The sequence below is a fragment of the Gouania willdenowi genome, chromosome 1, assembly GCF_900634775.1.
Source record: "Gouania willdenowi chromosome 1, fGouWil2.1, whole genome shotgun sequence".
NCBI lineage: Eukaryota > Metazoa > Chordata > Actinopteri > Blenniiformes > Gobiesocidae > Gouania > Gouania willdenowi.
Genome location: NC_041044.1, coordinates 28,101,686 through 28,122,012, shown reverse-complemented (window position 1 = coordinate 28,122,012; position 20,327 = coordinate 28,101,686). Strand labels below are relative to the sequence as shown.

The 20,327-nt window shown below is 37.4% G+C and overlaps 1 protein-coding gene across 1 annotated transcript; it reads right to left on the bottom strand.

The window, feature by feature from the left end:
- Positions 1-676: 676 nt before the first annotated feature.
- LOC114466036 (stromal interaction molecule 2-like) lies at positions 677-15,225 on the bottom strand. Its single transcript, XM_028451473.1, has 12 exons — positions 14,526-15,225; positions 9,182-9,312; positions 8,227-8,338; positions 8,015-8,126; positions 7,808-7,923; positions 7,421-7,598; positions 7,144-7,321; positions 5,095-5,256; positions 4,790-4,890; positions 4,464-4,717; positions 3,680-3,866; positions 677-3,557 (listed from the first exon to the last, which is right to left on the bottom strand). Exons 1-12 carry the CDS (start codon positions 14,644-14,646, stop codon positions 2,045-2,047), a joined length of 3,165 nt encoding a protein of 1,054 aa, XP_028307274.1. The 5' UTR covers positions 14,647-15,225; the 3' UTR covers positions 677-2,044.
- Positions 15,226-20,327: the final 5,102 nt, after the last annotated feature.

Genomic DNA, 20,327 nt, shown 5'->3' with positions numbered 1-20,327 from the left:
TTTTAAGCCAGGAGCCCAGGCCTGTGCAGGAGCTTTCCCCTAATTGGACGAGAGTACTTTTAGAGACTCGTTCAGAACAGCAGCAACATCCAACATTTTAAACTTCCTTTTCTTAATCCTACAAACATCTGGATGGACTCTTGCTTTGTTACTCCACGTGACTCATTTGCTAATTTCATTTAACATGAACTGCTGACCTCGTTTGCTTTGAATCTTTGAAAGACTGCAAAAAGGTCACGAAGGGTTGTTCAGTTGAATATAACTGAGATGAGATGCTTTATCTTGTTTGTTACCAAAGACGTTGACTTTACATTTTAAATTAAATTAAATTTGTTTTCATATGTTTTGCTTTGCTTCCATTTACACCTGCTTTTCTTTTGCATGCAATTCCTTTTGGCTGTGAGGTCAAAATAATAATTCACAAGTGATAAATTAATATTTGAACAATGGTTTAAAAAATTTGAAAATAAATGTTTTGACTGGCTTAGAAAAAACAAATCAACCTATTTAGCTTTTTAAAGACAAAGAAAGTGTAATAATTAAGCTTCATTTTTCTCAGTTGATTTGAAGATAATTTAGGAAAATGTATTATTAAAAAATAAATAATAAATAGGCAATGATAGTACTGACCTCTAGTGGAAATATAAGGCAACAGCAAAACAGAATGACAGCGATTATGATAACTTTTTGTGGCCGATTTTATGGAATAACAACAACGATGACATCAATAACAATAAAACAAATATACACTTGCCATTTGAGCTGATCCATCATCCTTAACCCATATAATAGAAATAATATGCTCTCTCTGACTGACATTTTTTTATTACAGAATAATGCTTTAATTATACATTTCAAAAGATTCCATCTTTGTGTCTTCATTTTATTAGTTGTATCTATTTGAAATCCAATAGTCTACATCAGACACAAATATTTTAGTAATGACATACATGTGTAACGATGACATCATTCCAAAAAATAATAATTAAAAGAATGAATTGTCAAACCAATCAAACAAAGTAAGAACTGCAGGATATGACACATTTCAAAACACATAGAACCCTGATTTGATGCATGTAAACATTGTTTAAAATCAATCAACAACTGAATTTACTTATTGGTAGTATTAAGTTTACCTTGATTTTTTTTTTTAACAACAAAGCATTTTGATGATTTTAAAATTTGAAGAAAAAAAAGAGAAAGAAATTTCAATTTCATTTTGTAGTCAAAATTGAGCCACAGTTAAAAACAGCAGCAACTCTGTCACAACATTGTTACATAAAAAAGCATTTAAATTTCATCCACCAAAAGTTTACTATAAAATCAAATCTGATTAAAAAAAATGTCCTTTAGACAGGACCTAAAGACAATATGAGCCCTTTTAAAATGATTTTTCATATACAAAAAATATTGCATCTACTCTTACAAACACGTGTTTCTTCATCATACATCTGATGCATGATGAGTTTTAAATGAAAACCTGTTTGCTTGTCTAATTTATATTAAAATGTCGCAAATTCCACAAGTTTTAACGTTGATGCACTAAAATGTGTTTTTGTGACTGTGTATTAAAAAGAAATACATACTGGTAAGAGACCAATTTTGTACTGTTTCACATTTGGATGGGAATATTGAGCAGGGTCCTACTCAATGCCATTTACTTTCACCAATATCTTACTGTGACATTATTTTCAAAAGTTTAAGTTTTGTTTAACAGAAATCAAGCTTTGTACCATTCAAATAAAAGAGCAGCATACATTCATTCTAGAGTTTCTGAGCCAAAAGAAAAGCAATAAAGTGACTTGGCTTCAAATCAATCAATAGGGCTATCTAAGTCTTTAAGACATAGTAAAAGAGTAAACACAGCTTCAAATACCATAACACTTTAGTACTTCAATCTTCTGGGTAAGAAAATGAAAAAGGTTTTCGTTGGGTTTTTTGCATTGCTTCTTTAAGAGTGCTTCTTCATCAGCTGCCATCCAACAGTCTCAGATGTCCAACAGGTTTAACCACTTGTCCACAGTGATGAGATCAAACAGGATTGTTAAAGTTTCTGAAGTCCACTTTGAGTCTTCTCAGGATGAGACTCTTTCTTTTTGAAAAGATTTTTGATTTTCATGGATTTCTTGCTCTTCTCCTTGTTTTTCTCATCAGTGATTTCGGTGTGTGTTACAGCCAAAGGGGGGATAGCCCTAGGTGGTCCTGTTGGAGCATCCCTCTCTAGTGACCGCTTGCTCTGGGGCAGGTTAGGTGTTGATGCAGAGAGGCTGGTTGGGGCTAAATTAATGGGATTACATGACTTTTCAAGGATTCCATCATAGACAAGTTGGCTTAATGGGCCGGCGTTGATGAGATCTGAAGAAGACCTCCAAGGCACCTGAGAGGTAAGCATCAGGTCTGGCTGGCCAATTCGAGCAGGTAGTGAACCTGATTCAAATGATCCAAACTCCTGCCTCAAAAGAGCTTTCTGTAGTTCCACTTCATCAGTTTTATCTCGTGATATTTTACCAGTGGGATTTTCAAAAGAAACATCAAGGTCATCTTTTGGCAGTCGTGGCATTCTTTTTTTGAGAGCAGGAGCGGACACATCAGCTTCATTTCTTAAAATCATTCTTGCTGCTGAAGGCTCAAAACCATACTCGTGCTTCTCAGTTAGGGATGAGGCATCTATGAGCTCTTCAACCCTGTCTCTTGGAATCTTCATACCCGTAGCAGTATCCAAGCAGCACTCAAGTTCATCTCTTGATATTTTTCGTGGTGGTGTTCGAGCCATTTCAACCATTGGATCCTTTGCCAATACCCTTACAGAAGCGTCATGCCGGTATTCTCCTGGATTCCACAGAATTTTATTAGATCCAGCATCTTGTGATATTCCAACTGAATCTCTAGTTAGCCTCCTGGAGTCAAATGGACGCTCATTATCATCTCTTTTAATCTTTCTGGAAGCCATGTCCACAGACGCTCCCAATATATCTCTGGATATTTTTCTTGACGCATCTGTTGATGCCTCTACTTCATTCCAAATGATCTTCCTTACATCCATGGGTAAATCAGATCTATCTCTGTAAATATTTCTTAACTGTATCTCTAAACGATCTCCAACTGTATCCTCTGTATCACCAACTGTATCTTCTACATTACTTAGTGAAAACTCAGGGTCCAACTCATTTGCAACTCCTTTTCTAAGTACAACATCCGAAGGGACTTCATTTCTTTCTCGAGTTAACTTCCTTAACGTAGAGTCTAGGACAGAGTCTTCCATCGGCATCCTTGAGGAATTTGTTACCAGCAAAGGATCCAATACTTTGTCTTTTGCTATCTTCCTGTAGGCGATATCAGCAGAACCTTCTAGGTCTTCAAAAGAAATCTTACAAACTGGAGATTCAACAACAGCTTCTGACTCTTTATTCAAGGATTTTGCGACTTCATCTCTGTGCAACTCAGTTTCATCAAGATAGAGCTTTCTTGCAGTAACATCCGGAGTAGAACTCTGGAATAGTTGTTTGTGAGGAGGGGCAGCGATACATTCTGAATCAGAGAACCTTTCTTGAGAGTCTCTGTCAAGGAGAAATTGGAATGAAAGATAATGATGAGTAGAAAAACCACTGTTGTTTTAGCAGAGATGTTTGAAATTACAAGTCAGCCATCTAAAATGTATTTGTGCAACAACCGTACATACTGTTTTTTGAGAGTTTTTAGAAAGAAGACTTCTTGATTTTCATTGCCATGGTAAGGAGCTCGAATAGGGATAAGAAGGTCGGGTTCGGGGGAAATTATAGAGGTGGGTGCTTGAGTAATGACTCCAGTACGACGAGAGCGACATATGGTTGATCCCAGAGCCCGAGGAGAACGCTTTAGTGGTGGAACTGAAAAGAGACAAAAAGGTTTGAAAAATGGTCAAAGTAGTAATAGTAGTAGTAGTAGTAATAATAGTGGTAGTATAATATTATATTTGGAACTCTTTATAATAAAGAGAACAGTTTGACCTCAGTGCATCAAACACTTTGATTTGTTACAAAACCTGAATTTGTTATATATTGCAACATTACAGTCACAGAAGTAGTGGAAAACATGATTATGTGTTTGTTTTTCTGTCATGATGTCACATATTTTGACAACCAATGATAGATCTTATGCCATGGAAAAGACCAATAAATATTGGAGGGGATTTGGATCAATATACTGATTCTGGATTAATTTGGAGAAATTTAAAAAATTAATATCTCTCTTAATTATTATTATTAATAATAATAATAATAATAATAATAATAATAATAATAATAATAATAATAATAATAATAATAATAATAATAATAATAATATACAGCCCTTGATCAACATTATAGATTCTAAATAACTCCATATTCATTGTGTTAGTTTGTTAAATAAGTCAGTTTATATTCTTCATGGTTAAATACTCATTTTGTGCCATTGACACTGAGAGAAAAGCCACCAAATATTACCTGACTTCTGTGGTAGAAATGGAGGCGCAGACTCCTCGAACAGATCCTCTATGGATCCGTGAATGGAGCTGTGACAAGAGCAGGATGCTTGAGGCACTCGAGGTAGCCCCAGTGACACTGAGTCAGAGTACAGCTGAGCAGTGAGGTTAGCCAGACCTGGGTTCCTGATGACGGGGAAGCCACAGAGGAGCTCGATCTTCTGCCAGCGATGAAGGCGCTCTCGAAGGCAGGCTGTTACCTCAGACAAAGCATTTCTGCGACAGACATAAACAATTCAGACTCCGTTTAACACAAGCACATTTTATAAATGTAAGTGAGAAACCCACTTTGCTGTCAGGATTTTGTGGTCAACCTGGTCCAGAGATGAACTGTGAGCCACATGAAGTGTCCCCAGCAATGAGCTCCTCTTTTTCTTGATCCTCTCTGCCTGAAGAAAGCATATGCAAGTAATTTATCAGATTTTAGGTAAAATACTTAATTGACCATTTACAGCATAATTTCCCACAATTAGTGGCTGTATGGAATGATTACATATTGGTTTGTTTGCCTCATTGTTGATAATCTCTATAAATATTTACTAACACATCACATACTATTAAATGATGTGGATAAACCCTTTAACATCCATTACCTCTTCCTTGGCAGTGGCAAGCTGTAACTCTGCACTCTGCTTTTTCACATTGTAGTATTGTACTTCCACCTCATGGGTTAGCTGCAGCCACAGCTGAAGAGCTTCTGAGAAGGTCCAACTGGCCTGCATGTCCTTCTCCGCCTGCTTTAGAGCTCCACGCACCTGAGGAAGGTGCCCCAGACTGAATTATACAGAACTCAACCATTCATCCATCCATCTGTTCATTCTACAAAGAAAATATGTTATCACTTGTATCCAGGAAACATTTCTATTTTCTATCACTGTTAATATTTTATTAGTCTTTTAACACTGACACATAATTTTAAATGCCAATATTTTATAAGGAAATGTAAATGTTTTATACATTTTGTTTCCAATTTAAGTTGACGTGGCTTGCAGTCCATCAAAAAAGTAGAGGAAAAAACAAGGAATCTTTGGTCTCCTATTGTTGTTTTTTTTTTGGTTTTTCACCATCATGTGGTACACTGGGTTTCCTTGCTGCACTGTGTGCCCCAGGTTGTGAATTCAATGTTCATTTTCACCTGTAATACTTTTGCTGCTTAAGGGTTTTGTTTGTACTTTGTTTGATTTTTATTGAAGACTTATGCTGGGGCAGCCTTTCAACCTAACCTTTCACAGCAATTCCACTGTTTAATGCAGCCATAACAATAGTGCATGTTGTAAACCTGAGTGTGGTTTACCCAGACTGGATATTCTATTCTTAATTTTCTTTTTACATCAATGAATAGAATAGCATACACCTTCATTGATCCCAAGAGGGGAAATTCACATTGCAGCAACACAATATAGGAGCAGAGAGTAAGAGTAAGAACAAAAATAAATATGCAAATAAAATATATATAATAACATATGCAAATGAAAATTGAGGAATTGGGGTGGGAAAGTTGTTAGTGGGAACAAATGACTGAGAAAGAGAGAGACAAGAGAGCATTTTAAATGCAGATTTTGTCCCAGTTCAAATCTAACTTTTTGTTATCACCACAGATTCTCTGCTGTTAAAGTTTATTTTTATTTCATTGCATTACAAATGATATAGTGATACAATATCATTCAACTCAGTGAAGGTGTCTGTGGAGGAGTACCCAGAGGCTGCATGCCCCCACGCGAGTGGATATCCTTTCCCCATCTCCGCCCTGCCCCCGCCCCCAACATCCCTCCCCACAGAACTACACCCCCCCACCTCACCATACCACGTGCTATGTTATCGTGACTGTGTTTTCTTTGACTGTGTTTTGCTTAATAATTTCTGAGAAACGTCTCGATGTCCCGTCCTAAACAGCCGCACTTCCTCCCACTGCCTCTACCAATCTACCAGTTGCCACGCCTCTACTTGTCTGCACGCAAATCGCGGAACATAACAAGGTTGCATCGGGTCACACTGATATAGGTCTATGGGTCAGATAAGAGCCAAAATTATATTTACCTGTTTTCTGTTGTGACGCGCGGCCTTGTTTCCTTGCACAGTTCTGCATTCACTTTGATTGACAGTCTCAAAAACAAAGTCGAAGCCTATTGGCTGGGCGATCAAGGCGCTAGTTTCCATTTGTATAGGGGTCCATAGGACGAAGGCGGGACTTATATACATTATTGTACTGTATATGAATGTCCATTGGCAGTAGACCATAGTAAAAGACTAGTTAGGTATTTTTTGGCATTTCAAAAGAATGATACAAAAACATAGATTTCTCAGGAACTCTAGATATCAGTTTTAATGCATGTATGCTGAGAGGTTTTTTCTTAGTTCTCTACTTTGCACTTCATTAAGGAATTCAGTTCAAAACCTGCCTTTTCCCGTCACCTCTCCTCATGTTGTTATCCCATTTCTCATCTAAATAAGGGGCGCCGCCCTTGTGGAGAACCCCAGTTCTCCCGCTCTTGTACTCCCATGTTCTAAGTGTTATGTGTGATTGTCTTTTCATGATTTTGTGGACGGGATGAAACTGACATGAATTTTGTTGCTCTGTAACATGTGCAATGCCAATGACAAATAAAATTGATTCTGATTGTGATTCTTGTGAAATAGTCTACCTGCTCCAGCTCTTCCTCTGCATATCGGAGGCGGCTCAGCTCACAGACAGCTCCCTGCCTCAGCTCATGCAGACGGTAAGCTTCCTCCTGCGCTCCCATAATCTCATCTCTCATTTTCTCTTCCAGGTTCTGCTTCTCCTCTGCCACGTTCCGTTTTTCCTCCTGAGCTCTTTCCAGCCTGAGTAAATTAAAAGTATTCTTATTTAAATCACACTGAGCACAGTCAACTCAATAAAGCATCCCATGCAAAAGCACAACCAGGAAAAATAATACTTACTGCTCCTGAAGGTCTATGAGGCTTTGCTCAGCCCTCTGAAGGCTTTCTAAATCTTTCATCATCTTGGAAATGTGGACTTTGCTGGTTTTGTTCTGAACCTGAGCAAACCAACAGCCTCCAACTCCCATCACCACAGACACAATTAGCAGAAGATCTTTCATGTAGTTATGAGGGGGGCCTGTGGAGTAAAAGGTGTCAGCGCAAAAAAGAATGAGTGTATTTTACAAACAAATATGATTATAATTGGTTGTAAATGCATGATCTGTAAAGGCAAATAAGTTTTGTGTTTGGATTTAAGGTTTCACAAAGAAAAATTGGGTTTTATTGGGTGAATAAAAACCCAAAATGTGTTTAAAAAAATGGTATATGGTGAGTATTTGCTCTCACGTGTAGGGGGTCCAAACAAAACTACATCCAGCGCTTTGATATTGAGCTTCTGTTTATCTCTCTGGTCCTGAACTCTCAGCTGCATGCTCAGGAATGATGGTTCATTAGCTGCAATCCTACAAACAGAACAGCAACCAGGCTCAGTTTGGATATGAGGCATATCCAGCAATAGCAAGTCGGAAGATAACGCATTCAAATTACTCTCACCTAGGAAGTGTGTTTCCATTGACTTTAAAGTCCTTAAAGTTCCTCTCATACTGTGGTAACTCCACAAACTCCTTCAGCCAGCGGAGCACGTCTTCTTGGGTCCAGTTGTGCACTGAAACATCAATACAACTGGAAAACTTGACCTTCACAAAGGCACATGAAAGTTGAACACATACACGTAAACACAAGCGTGCACACATGCGCAAACAGACCTTCAGATGATTTCCAGCCCCTCCAGAGTTCCTCGACTGTGATGTGCTGATCTTCCCGATGAAGGTGGTTGTGTTTGTTGGTCTGCTGTTGCTTCATGTCTTCAATAATGAACTGAAAAATAAAAGATAAGTGAGAATTAAATGGTTTCTAATAGCTTAAGTGTATAAAGGGCAAAGGGAGCATGGGATTATTTTTGTTCATTATAAATTAGGCGGGTGTTGCAGTGTGCCATGTTCTCAGGTTTCAGTCTAGGAATAAGACGTGGTTGTTTTGAAATTGTGTTTATCTTAAAGGGATGTAGAAGTGTGTGTGTGTGTGTGTGTGTGTGTGTCTTTGAATGTCCTCTTGGCTGTAAATAATGATGGCAAGTGGAATTTTAGGACTTTGATGGACTTGAATTCCTCTCTTGACATCTCTATGGCAACTGCAACCTGAGCCACTGGATTATGTATCCATGAGCCACATTTTGTAAGGGAAGCAAATCTATAATCTTGGGTTCAGTACCAGTCTCACATAATGGTACTAACAACACACAAACGGATGACATGTATTCATATTATTTGCGGAAAGCAGAAAATCACCCACAAAATACAAATTCATCTGTTAACCTTAACGCAAATTTACCACCTATTCATTTCATACATTTATCATGTTGTGCAACACTCACACACTTTCATTATCAGTGTTGATGCTAAATGTATGTTTCTTTGAGAAAAGTAAAAGTCTTAATTCGAGCCATGAAAGGTCACTACAGTGATTTAGTGTTCTATTAGTGCAAACCAGTTTTGTCAGTAGGCCAAAAAACAAAATTACACTGTTGCTGTCCTTGAAGGAGCATTTGACTCAACTACGAGCCAGCTGGACACCTGTTGGTCACTGCCAGTCTCTTCCATGCAAAATCATGCACCAACAGGACATTACATTATTATTTGTATGAAGAACTGAATGTTGTACCTCCACACTCTCCTCCACCTCAATCCCACCATCTTGATCATCATCCATCATCTGATGGATGCTCCGCAGGGCCTCCAGGCTGTAGCGGTCAGCTTCACTCATACATGGTGGAAACACCACCATGCAAGGGTCTATAAACATATTAAAACACTTGTCATTTTAAGAGGACAACATGACAAATACAGGTGATCCAGGGTTCATCCAACAAAATGTTGATTTTTTTATTTTTATTTTTTTAATTCACTTTTTCTAAGCTGTATCAGATCTGTCTGTCTTGCAGAAAATCGATTGGTAATTTCTCACCTTCTCACCAATCTACTTTAGCAGTGATGCTGTTGCTAATTTGTTTTGTATATATATACTGTATAAATCTGTTGAGCTTCTTTAGCTACTGTGAAAATAAAATATTTATAGCTACAAAAATACCACACAAACTTTGTTACACAAACGTCACATATCCAAGTGACACCACTGTCCTCCTCGATTGTAAATATTTGTTGAAATTTTACATTGGCACAAGTTTTTTTCCTCCATCATGTTAGCATTATTTTAAAACACTGTCTAAGTTTAACTCCTTGAGCACCCGACGTCTCAAAACGTTTTCAGATACAGTCACCAACCATGGATCCATTATTTCCCTTCAAAACCATTCAATTCCTTCTGACATAAATGAATCAATGTACTACAGCCTCAATCAGAGCTAACAGAGATGTTTGCTTCTATAACATAGTGTAAATGCCCATTACAGGACTGATATTTGGTGACTATTGAATTTTAATAATTAACTTTGAGCTTTGCAGCATAAATCCCTCACATTCAAGATGGTGGAGTCTGGTCCTGGAGAGCCCTTGCCCCGCATGTGTTGACGTCTCCCTGCTCAGCACACCTTCTAATGATGGTGTCAACATGCAGGTCTACAGAAAGTCTGGATAACAAGCTATCTACAGTCAGTTGTGGTGGACCAGTGTAACGTCTTAAGCATGCTGGACGGGGACTGTGCAGGACCAGAACTGGGCCCCCCTGCCTCACACCTTCAGAACAGCACCAGGCATTGATAGAAGGCAGGGTGAATTTATGCGTTCACGCTTCAAATTCTGACATTTCAATCTAAATCCTTCAATCAGACGACGTAGAGAATCATTAGATTAGAGCGTTTGTGTAAACCTTGACACACAATTAAACGACAATTCTTTCCTATTCTGATTTCAACTTCAGCAGAACATCTTAAACCAATTCTACATGTTGGAATACTTTGTGTACCTGCTAAGAAACTACTATGTTTTTTTTTTATTATTCAAACATTGAATCAATAGGAATAGCAAGAATAGAATAGCAAACCCTTACCCATGCTGCACTGTTTTACTTTACAAAACAAGGCGAAGAATGTCCCATTAAACCTAAACAGCTCACATTACATGGTCATATTTTTATCTTGTCATCACGGTTCACACTGCTACAATGCTCTATATTTAGACTTTAAATTACACTGTGTTATGGTAAATAGTGCATGGAGTGGTGACGCACAGCTTCCCAACATTTCTGTGGTAACTGAGTCAGGGACAATTTTTGTCTCTCTGATGCTTTGCTGTCAAAGGTCCAGTCAGAAAGACTAATTGAAAGTTAGGAGTTATCAGACTGGAGTAGAGAAGGGCTCTTCTCCAGTCTGATAACTCCTAACTTTCAATTAGTCTTCTATTTACATTTATAATGCCAATAAAAAAGTTTGTCAAAAATAAATGTTAACAGTAGCTACAATGAATTTGCATTACAATACAGGTACTGTGTTTACAGGTGCTGGTCAAATAATTACAATATCATGAAAAAGTGTATTTATTTCAGTAATTTCATTCAAAAAGTGAAACTTGTATATTATATTCATTCATTACACACAAAGATATATTTCCAATGTTTATTTCTTTTAATTTTGATGATGATACCTGACAACTAATAAAAACCCCACATTCAATATCTCAGAAAATTAGAATATTACTTCAGACTGATACAAAAAAAAAAAAAAAACTAGAAATGTTTGTATGAACATGAAAAGTATGAGCATGTACAGCACTCAGTACTTATTTGGGGCTCCTTTTGCCTGAATTACTGCACTAATGCGGCGTGGCATGGAGTCAATCAGTCTGTGGCACTGCTCAGGTGTTATGAGACCCCAGGTTGTTCTGATGGTGGCCTTCTGCATTGTTGGGTCTGGTGTCTCACATCTTCCTCTTCACAATACCCCATAGATTGTCTATGGGGTTAAGGTCAGGTGAGTTTGCTGGCCAATAAAGAGCAGTGATACTATGGTCCTTAAACCAGGTACTGGTAGCTTTGGCACTGTGTGCATGTGTCAAGTCCTGTTGGAAAATGAAGTCTGCATCTCCATAAAGTTGGTCAGCAACAGGAAGCATGAAGTGCTCTAAAACTTACTGGTAGACAGCTGTGTTGACCTTGGACCTAAGGAAACACAGTGGACCAACACCAGCACATGACATGGCACCCCAAACCATCACTGACTGTGGAAACTTTACACTGGACCAAGCAACGTGGATTCTGTGCCTCTCTTCATCCAGATTCTGGGACCTTGATTTCCAAAGGACATGCAAAATGTACTTTCATCAGAGAACATAAGTTTGGACCACTCAGCAGCAGTCCAGTCCTTTTTGTCTTTAGCCCAGGTGAGACGCTTCTGACGCTGTCTCTTGTTCAGGAGTGGCTCGACACAAGGAATGTGACAGCTGAAACCCATGTCTTGCATACGTCTGTGCGTTTTGGTTCTTGAAGCACTGACTCCAGCTGCAGTCCACTCTTTGTGAATCTCCCTCACATTTTTGAATGGGCTTTGTTTCACAATCCTCTCCATGGTGCAGTTATCTCTATTGTTGTACACTTTTTTCTACCACATCTTTTCCTTCCCTGCCTCTCTATTAATGTGCTTGGACACAGAGCTCTGTGAACAGCCAGCCTCTTTAGCAATGACTTTTTTGTGTCTTGTCCTCCTTGTGCAAGGTGTCAATGGTTGTCTTTTAGAGAACTGTCAGATTAGCAGTCTTCTACGGTGGCTGGGAAGTGTCAGGTGAATGCATTTACAGAAGCGAACACAAATGCACACCGGCCACAACGGAAGTGTTTTCGACAAACGGGTATTATGATATGATAGCCTGATATGAAAAATATAAGAGTATCCTAATCAACTTTCACTTACTTTCATACGTGTTTTGATGTCTTCTTCTTGTTCTTCTCTGTTCTGGCGGGTTAAAAATATTAGCCAGAAACGTGTCTGTCTGTAATACCGGTCCGTCGGAAACACTTCCGTTGTGACCTTTTTGCATTTGTGTTCATTTCTTTAAATGCATTCACCTGACACTTCCCAGCCACCGGGTTTCCGCAACGGAAGTGTTGCCAGAACAGAGAAGAACAAGAAGAAGACGTCGAAACACGTATGAAAGTAAATGAAAGTTGATTAGAATACTCTTATATTTTTCATATCAGGCTATCATATCATAATACCCGTCTGTCGAAAACACTTCCGTTGCGGAAATACTTCCGTTGTGGCCGGTTTGCATTCATGTTTTGACCTGTTTGCATTTGTGTTCGTTTCTGTAAATGCATTCACCTGACACTTCCCAGCCACCGTAGTCTTCCTCATGACTGTGTAGCCTACAGAACTAAACGAAACCATTTAAAGGCCTTTGCAGGTGTTTTGAGTTCATTAGCTGACTAGAGTGGGGCACCAGGTGTCTTCAATATTGATCCTCTCCACAGTATTCTGTTTTTTTGAGATACTCAGTTTGAGGTTTTTCATTAGTAGTCAGTTATAATCAACATTAAAAGAAATAAACACTTGAAATATCAGTCTGTGTGAAATGAATGTAGACATTATACAAGTTTCACTTTTTGAATGGAATTACTGAAATAAATCAATTTTATCATGATATTCTAATTATACGACCAGCACCTGTAGTTGTATCAAAAGTGTCACCAAGTAAGGAAGAATCAACATAAATGTAAAAATAATTGCAATAATTTAAATCTATTTAATGACCTGTGACTTTAAGAAGCATTAAAATAAAAAACAAATACCCAACATTGTTGTTGAAAGCTTCGTTATTGTATTCTAATTTTCATTCTAACTTGACTATGTTTCAGCTATTGAATCATTCAGAAAGGCAAAATATGGGAACGAAAAAGTGCATTCGTGAGTGTATGTTTGTGTCTGTATTTGTGTCCCAATTGGACCTTCTAATGTGACCTCAGTTTAACCCTATTCACTGTAAAGTCTGTTTATAGTGTTTCATAATCAGTTATTCACAAAAGGAAGAAGAACAAATAAAAAAATAGGAACACATTCCTCAAAATAAAGTTTTTAATCTGAATTCCAAAATTCCCAAGTTTTAATTACATACGGTCATAATCAAACAGGGAACCATTCCATGATTATGCTTCAAAAGAGGAAAGCACACATTTTTAAGGGAAATGTGTGCTTATAGCTGGGATTCTCAACTTGTGGTTTGCGGTCAGAATTCAGAGGGTTTCTGGCGTTTTACCTTATAGAAATGGAGAGAGACCTTGTGCTTTTAGTTTCAAAGAGATTCATACCAAATCTGCATTAGAATGTTGTTTCTAATATTCATATTTCGAACAATAGTTGGCAATATTGTGCTTTTTTTTAAAATTTAGTTTAATCTTTTCCATATATACTGTATGTGGGACCTACTGTATATGATAACAAGTGCAGTTAATTGAAAATAAAATGTACTTGTTTTCATGAGGCAAGTTAACTTTTATAGGCATATAAATTTAAACTTTTCTTTCTACCTTGTATCCTAAAATGCATTTAGTTTATCATAAACAGATCATTTTTTTCATATTTCAGTATTCTTGTATGTTCAAATGGTACAATATTTTATTCATTTGCATAGTTCAAAAATAACAGTCATAACAGCGCTTTGAGATGACTTTGAATTGAATTGAACAGGTGGTGGTGGAGTAACGGTTAAGGAAGTGGGATGTATTAAGAGGGTTGCTGGTTCGAATTCAACCTGGGTTATCTTTATGTTGAGCAAGTCCCTTAACCCTAACTGCTCATGTTGTATGTCGCTTTCTGCTAAATGAAATAGTAATCTTGTAATACAACATTTAGTCATCTCATTAGACTATGTTTTCAAACTGGGGTCCGAGAACCCCCAGGGGTCCACAAGGTGTAGCTTGGGGGTCTGAGAAATTTTCTTTAAAAAAAAAAAAAAAAACAATGTGTGTCATCATCACAAAAATGTATGACTCCATGCATTTTCTATATGACTTGTGTTTCTGTTTTGGTAACTGTTGGCTTGTTTAGTGGTTTACATACCTGCCTGCTCAAACCCGGGACCCCCGCCAGGAAATGTAAATCCGTGGAGATCTCCGACGCCATGCGCCGCCAGGAAGAGCGCGGCGGGGAAAAGCAGGAATAACGGAGACAGAGGCAACATTTCAAATAGTGCCTGATGATTTGATCAAAAGTTGAGAAAGTGATCAAAACAGATGCAGAAAAAAATATATATATATATAAAGACCACGAAGACAGTCACGGATGTCCGTCAGCATAAAGTGTTAAACGATCTGTGTTTCTATTAGTGGTGCAGCCAGAGTCGAGATGTGATACGGATGTTCGCTTGAGAAATCAAGCGAACATGACCACTGTGTTCTTCTAAGTGTGTTTCTGTGCTCCAGACGCATCCAAAGGCTTTGGGAAAGTTTGGTGTGACGGTGCGTAAAATGATCCGAAACATCAGCCCGCAGTGAATATCCAAAGACAAAAAGCTCAAATCAGATTTTCTTTCTTCCTTTTTCTTAGAAATGCAAGAGATTATCCACAGGAATCATCTAGCCCATGTTGAAAAAAAAAATAATAATCCAGTGGTTGGATAAAAAGTTTCGAAGTTGGATGTTGAAAACTCAGACCGTGACTGGTCTGTTTGGCTCTGAAATCTATCTTTTCCCCTCTCCAGACGAATGAAGTGACTATGTCCTGTCGCTCACTACTTTACTGTCACTCTTTGCCAACAGACATTCAGAGACGTGACGCCTCCCTCTGCTCCCAAAGGAGCCTGTTTCCTTAACCCGCTCTAAATATAGACATATATGAAACAAACTAGGTAAACACACAAAAGTATGCCTGAAGGGGACACAATGAAGTCAAAACTGTCATTGTAAAGTGTTTAAAATGTTTTACCATGATGCATTCTGATCACATTTAAAAACAAAAGCAGTATAACAAGACTGTTGACACCAAATTGTGCAAAACATGTTCAACAATGAATCTATTTACCTATTTGTTGCTGTCTTTTTTAACCAAAGAGAGAGTTTAGACCTTTGTCAACATATTTTACAATTGTAAATTTATTTAAATAGTTTATTAGCTTACTTTATATTTTATTTGATAATTACATACTTAACTCTATAAAAAAAACTTCAAACCCTTCTATGAAATTATAGGTTATAGACATATACTGAAGTGAGTCTATTATTTTTGAAAAAACACATTAAATGCAATTAAAAAAAAATAATAAAATCTTATTCTATCATCAAAGGTGTTTAACATTTATTTACATACAGTAAGTGTTTGATTGAACACTAGCGCGTATCAAACTGACACTAAGCAGTGGTTGAGTATACATTTAAGTTTGACATTTTAAAACAGCAATGAAGGTTTTTTTTCCCCTTACATTCTCTCTCCAAATACTGGCCCTGACATCTAATTATGTCATCATAATTCATGTTATTTAGCGACTGATGTGAAAATGCTTATAGGAGACCAGATAAAATGAATTAACACTACAAAAGCTAAACTTGAGCACATTCGTGTAGATGTCTGATGCTTAGAAGAGGCAAGTATGTCCTGTGAGAGACAGTGTCATCTACTTATTTAATGACGGTTGGTCTGCAGCTGTATTCTCATCTGCAAATGTTCAAAGTACGTGAAAGGAAATGTTTGCACACCTTTTTTTTTTTTTTACTGGTTTTTTGTTTCTTTTACGCGCAGCACTCAGTGCTTTTTGTCCAATTGAAACTGTTAGTAAAAAGAAACATTGAGAGTGAGTGGGCCACACAGGACAAGAAATTCATCCAGTATCACGTTTCATCCTCCTGCCAACTGGGTCCCATTTTTTTTTTTTTTTTATAAATAGCAGAGCACACATGATCTGTAGCCGGTGGAGCATGCGCAGAACGAAGAAGTCCAAGAAGAACTTTATGGCAGGATTCAGTCCGTGTAGCTAATATAATCATCTCTGTCGGTAGGGTGTGAGATCAAAGACCAGTCAGTAAGTTTAATACTTTAACATGCATGATTCTATGAGTAGAAGATGATTCACCTCAGGGATCACTTTCTTCACTACCACTTGCTCAGACTATTTTAAATTAACATTGTATCCCCGCTTGGCCCATGCCAACACCGGCAGGTTTTTATATCTATAATTAGAGATGTTTGATTATAGCTTTTGCCGATATCCGATATTGTCCAATAATCAATTACCGATTTACAATATTACCAGATAGTGATAGAAATGTAAAAAAAAAAAAGATGAAATAAAGAATACCAATATATACATACTGTATATACCCACCTCCCCTCAACTTAAATGTAGGTAACATTATATATATCTTAATGGAAATAACAGGTTTGGCCTACTGTTAATTTGAGGCCCCGTAGGTCGTATTCCACAAATATACATCTGTGAAAAATAAGAATTCTTATTCATCTTCAGTAAAGGAGAATATATTTGTTTTAAACATGTTACAAGCACCAGCATGTATTGGTTTTTCAAATTCTGTGGAAAAAACAATACCGGTCAACAGATATTACACTTTCTAGCTAATATCAGCCGGTGATAGCGCCCTAAATGTCACGTGCAGGTGTAGGTGTAGACCCAAATGCAGGGATGGAGGCGGAGCTCAGGTGCATTAAACCAATATTTATTGTTTTTTGAGGCATGGTCAGGCAATCAGCACACAGGTGGTCAGTACATGGAGGCAGAAATAATCAAAAAGGCAAACGAGAAGAATGTCCAAAAGCAGGGAAGAAACACTTGTTGTAGAATTTAGGAATTACTGGCATGAAACCCAGCTCAGAAACCATAGTGGAAAATATCCCAGCACTAAAATGAAGCAAAGATTCCCCATTTATACCCAGCAGTTAATTGCAGCTGGTGTCCAATCACCAGCAGCTGGTGCCCAGCAGGAGAACGCTGCTGGAAGAGAGGTCAACAGTTCCTGCCCGCCCTCCAAAATAAAACCCCATCCTGACATTATATATATATATATATATATATATATATATATATATATATATATATATATATTAGTCATAATTCATTAAAGTCATAATTATGAGATAGAAAGTCATAATTATGACTGTCTATCTCATAATTATGACTTTACTAACTCATAATTATGACTTTCTTTCTCATAATTATGACTGTCTATCTCATAATTATGACTTTCTTTCTCATAATTATGACTGTCTATCTCATAATTATGACTTTCTATCTCGTAATTATGACTTTACTAACTCATAATTATGATACCCAGCAGTTAATTGCAGCTGGTGTCCAATCACCAGCAGCTGGTGCCCAGCAGGAGAACGCTGCTGGAAGAGAGGTCAACAGTTCCTGCCCGCCCTCCAAAATAAAACCCCATCCTGACATTATATATATATATATATATATATATATATATATATATATATATATATATATATATATATATATATATATATATATTAGTCATAATTCATTAAAGTCATAATTATGAGATAGAAAGTCATAATTATGACTGTCTATCTCATAATTATGACTTTACTAACTCATAATTATGACTTTCTTTCTCATAATTATGACTGTCTATCTCATAATTATGACTTTCTTTCTCATAATTATGACTGTCTATCTCATAATTATGACTTTCTATCTCGTAATTATGACTTTACTAACTCATAATTATGATACCCAGCAGTTAATTGCAGCTGGTGTCCAATCACCAGCAGCTGGTGCCCAGCAGGAGAACGCTGCTGGAAGAGAGGTCAACAGTTCCTGCCCGCCCTCCAAAATAAAACCCCATCCTGACATTATATATATATATATATATATATATATATATTAGTCATAATTCATTAAAGTCATAATTATGAGATAGAAAGTCATAATTATGACTGTCTATCTCATAATTATGACTTTACTAACTCATAATTATGACTTTCTTTCTCATAATTATGACTTTCTATCTTATAATTATGACTTTACTAACTCAATTATGACTTTACTATCTCATAATTATGACTTTGTTTCTCATAATTATGACTTTCCTTGGTGAATTTTTTTTTAGTGGTGGAAACGCGCTTCCATAGGGAGGAGTGCACAAAGTGTTCAAAAAGCATGATTAATGGGTCAGGCCTGTGTAGTTTCTTCACAATAAGATCACTCATCCATGGCATTTTCTCATGCAGAATTGTGTTTTAAAGGACGTCCCTAACTGATTATAATTAGATTAAAAATATTATAATCTGAGCCCTACAATGTTTAGCATGAAACTATCCAAAATGTGTTTTTACAGTAAGATTTTTACTAGAAGTGAAAACCCAATCCTACTTCACTAAATATTATTCCATGCACAACACAGTCACTCACTTTACTGGTCAGTTTGTGAGGAAAGTGTAATCAATTACTCCAAGTAGGGCTGGGTGATATGGACCAAAACTCAGATTTTGATATTTTTTCTCAAATGGGCGATATACAATATAAATCTCAATAATTTCAGTTCAAATTAAGTCTGACCAGAAAAAAATTCTGGGTTAGCTATACAATATGTGCTTTGTTGAGTAGTAGTGGAAGCAGCGACTCCTAAAACAAGTTTTTTGATACAAAATAAGCTATAAAAAAATATGTATATCAACATAGGCGATATTGTAATTTTCAATATCGCCAAAATAGAAAACCTTATATATCTTGAATATCTTTATATCAACCAGCCAATTTTATATTTTGTGACAAGTGCTAAGAGATGACTCATTTTTCTATATGGCACTATATAAACAAAGTTGAATGGAACTCCATTGAAAGTGGTGACATGCTATAGCCATCGCTTTGCTTTGCTTTTTATGATCAAAGTCTTGGATCAAAGGACCAGTGTATTTACACACAAGTTTGATGATCTGTGGAATTCAACATGCCCCTGGACTTTCTGTGGAGAGTTAATAAATTGTTCCCGACTGTTTGTTTGGTCACACTGACCTGCTGAGCGTGACCATTGCTTTTAAAGATGTTTGAAGCAGCAAACTGCACCCATCATAGCATGATTGAATCCACCTGTGGCCATGAGCATGATTGGAACACCTGAATCTAATAATCTAAATAATAGCGTATGACGCAATCGAACAACGTGCAGTGATTTAGAGTCGGAAAAGTGTGTGCGCGTTGCTGCAGGAGCACAGCAGCTCCTCCTTTTCACACATTAACACAGCCAGACTCTCTCCTTTCCGCTTACCGCTCTCCGTTTGCCCGTCACCGAGTCCGTTGTTAGCGCTGTGAACCACAAATCCGTAAACGTCTTCTTCTTTTAGTTTAATGGCGGATTACAAACTAGGTGCATACCGCCACCTACTGAATTATCCACAAATGTCCCCATCGTTTCCTCCTTACACTACACCGGGTCTCGCTGCACAGGCTGGTGTAGCATTAGCATGGAATGCTAACAGCTTGGGGCTCCAAGCAGTGACTCCCAACATGATCGGCAGCAGAAAAAGTAGTGCCGTTTGGGCGTCCAGTAGTGCAGTTGGCATTTACATATATGGCAATAAAGTATAATATATATTCTATATTAAACTGCAGTGTTTGTTTTATCTGTTAGATAGTTGGAGAGGGAGGAGCTCACATTCTGGGAGGCGTGTCAGGTGACGTCACCTGCCAACGTGGCCAAAATCCAACTCGCCCGTTTAAAACTGACTTTTTACAAAATATGGAACAACAAGGGAGGGAGGAAACAGAACTTTTTCAACTTTGGCCCTCTGAATGAGGCTCAAGGGATGTATATCATTGTAGTACAACCATTATAAAGTGATCTTTTTCATCATACCTCCCCTTTAATGCACTTTAGGTTTTTTTTTGGAATGCATGTT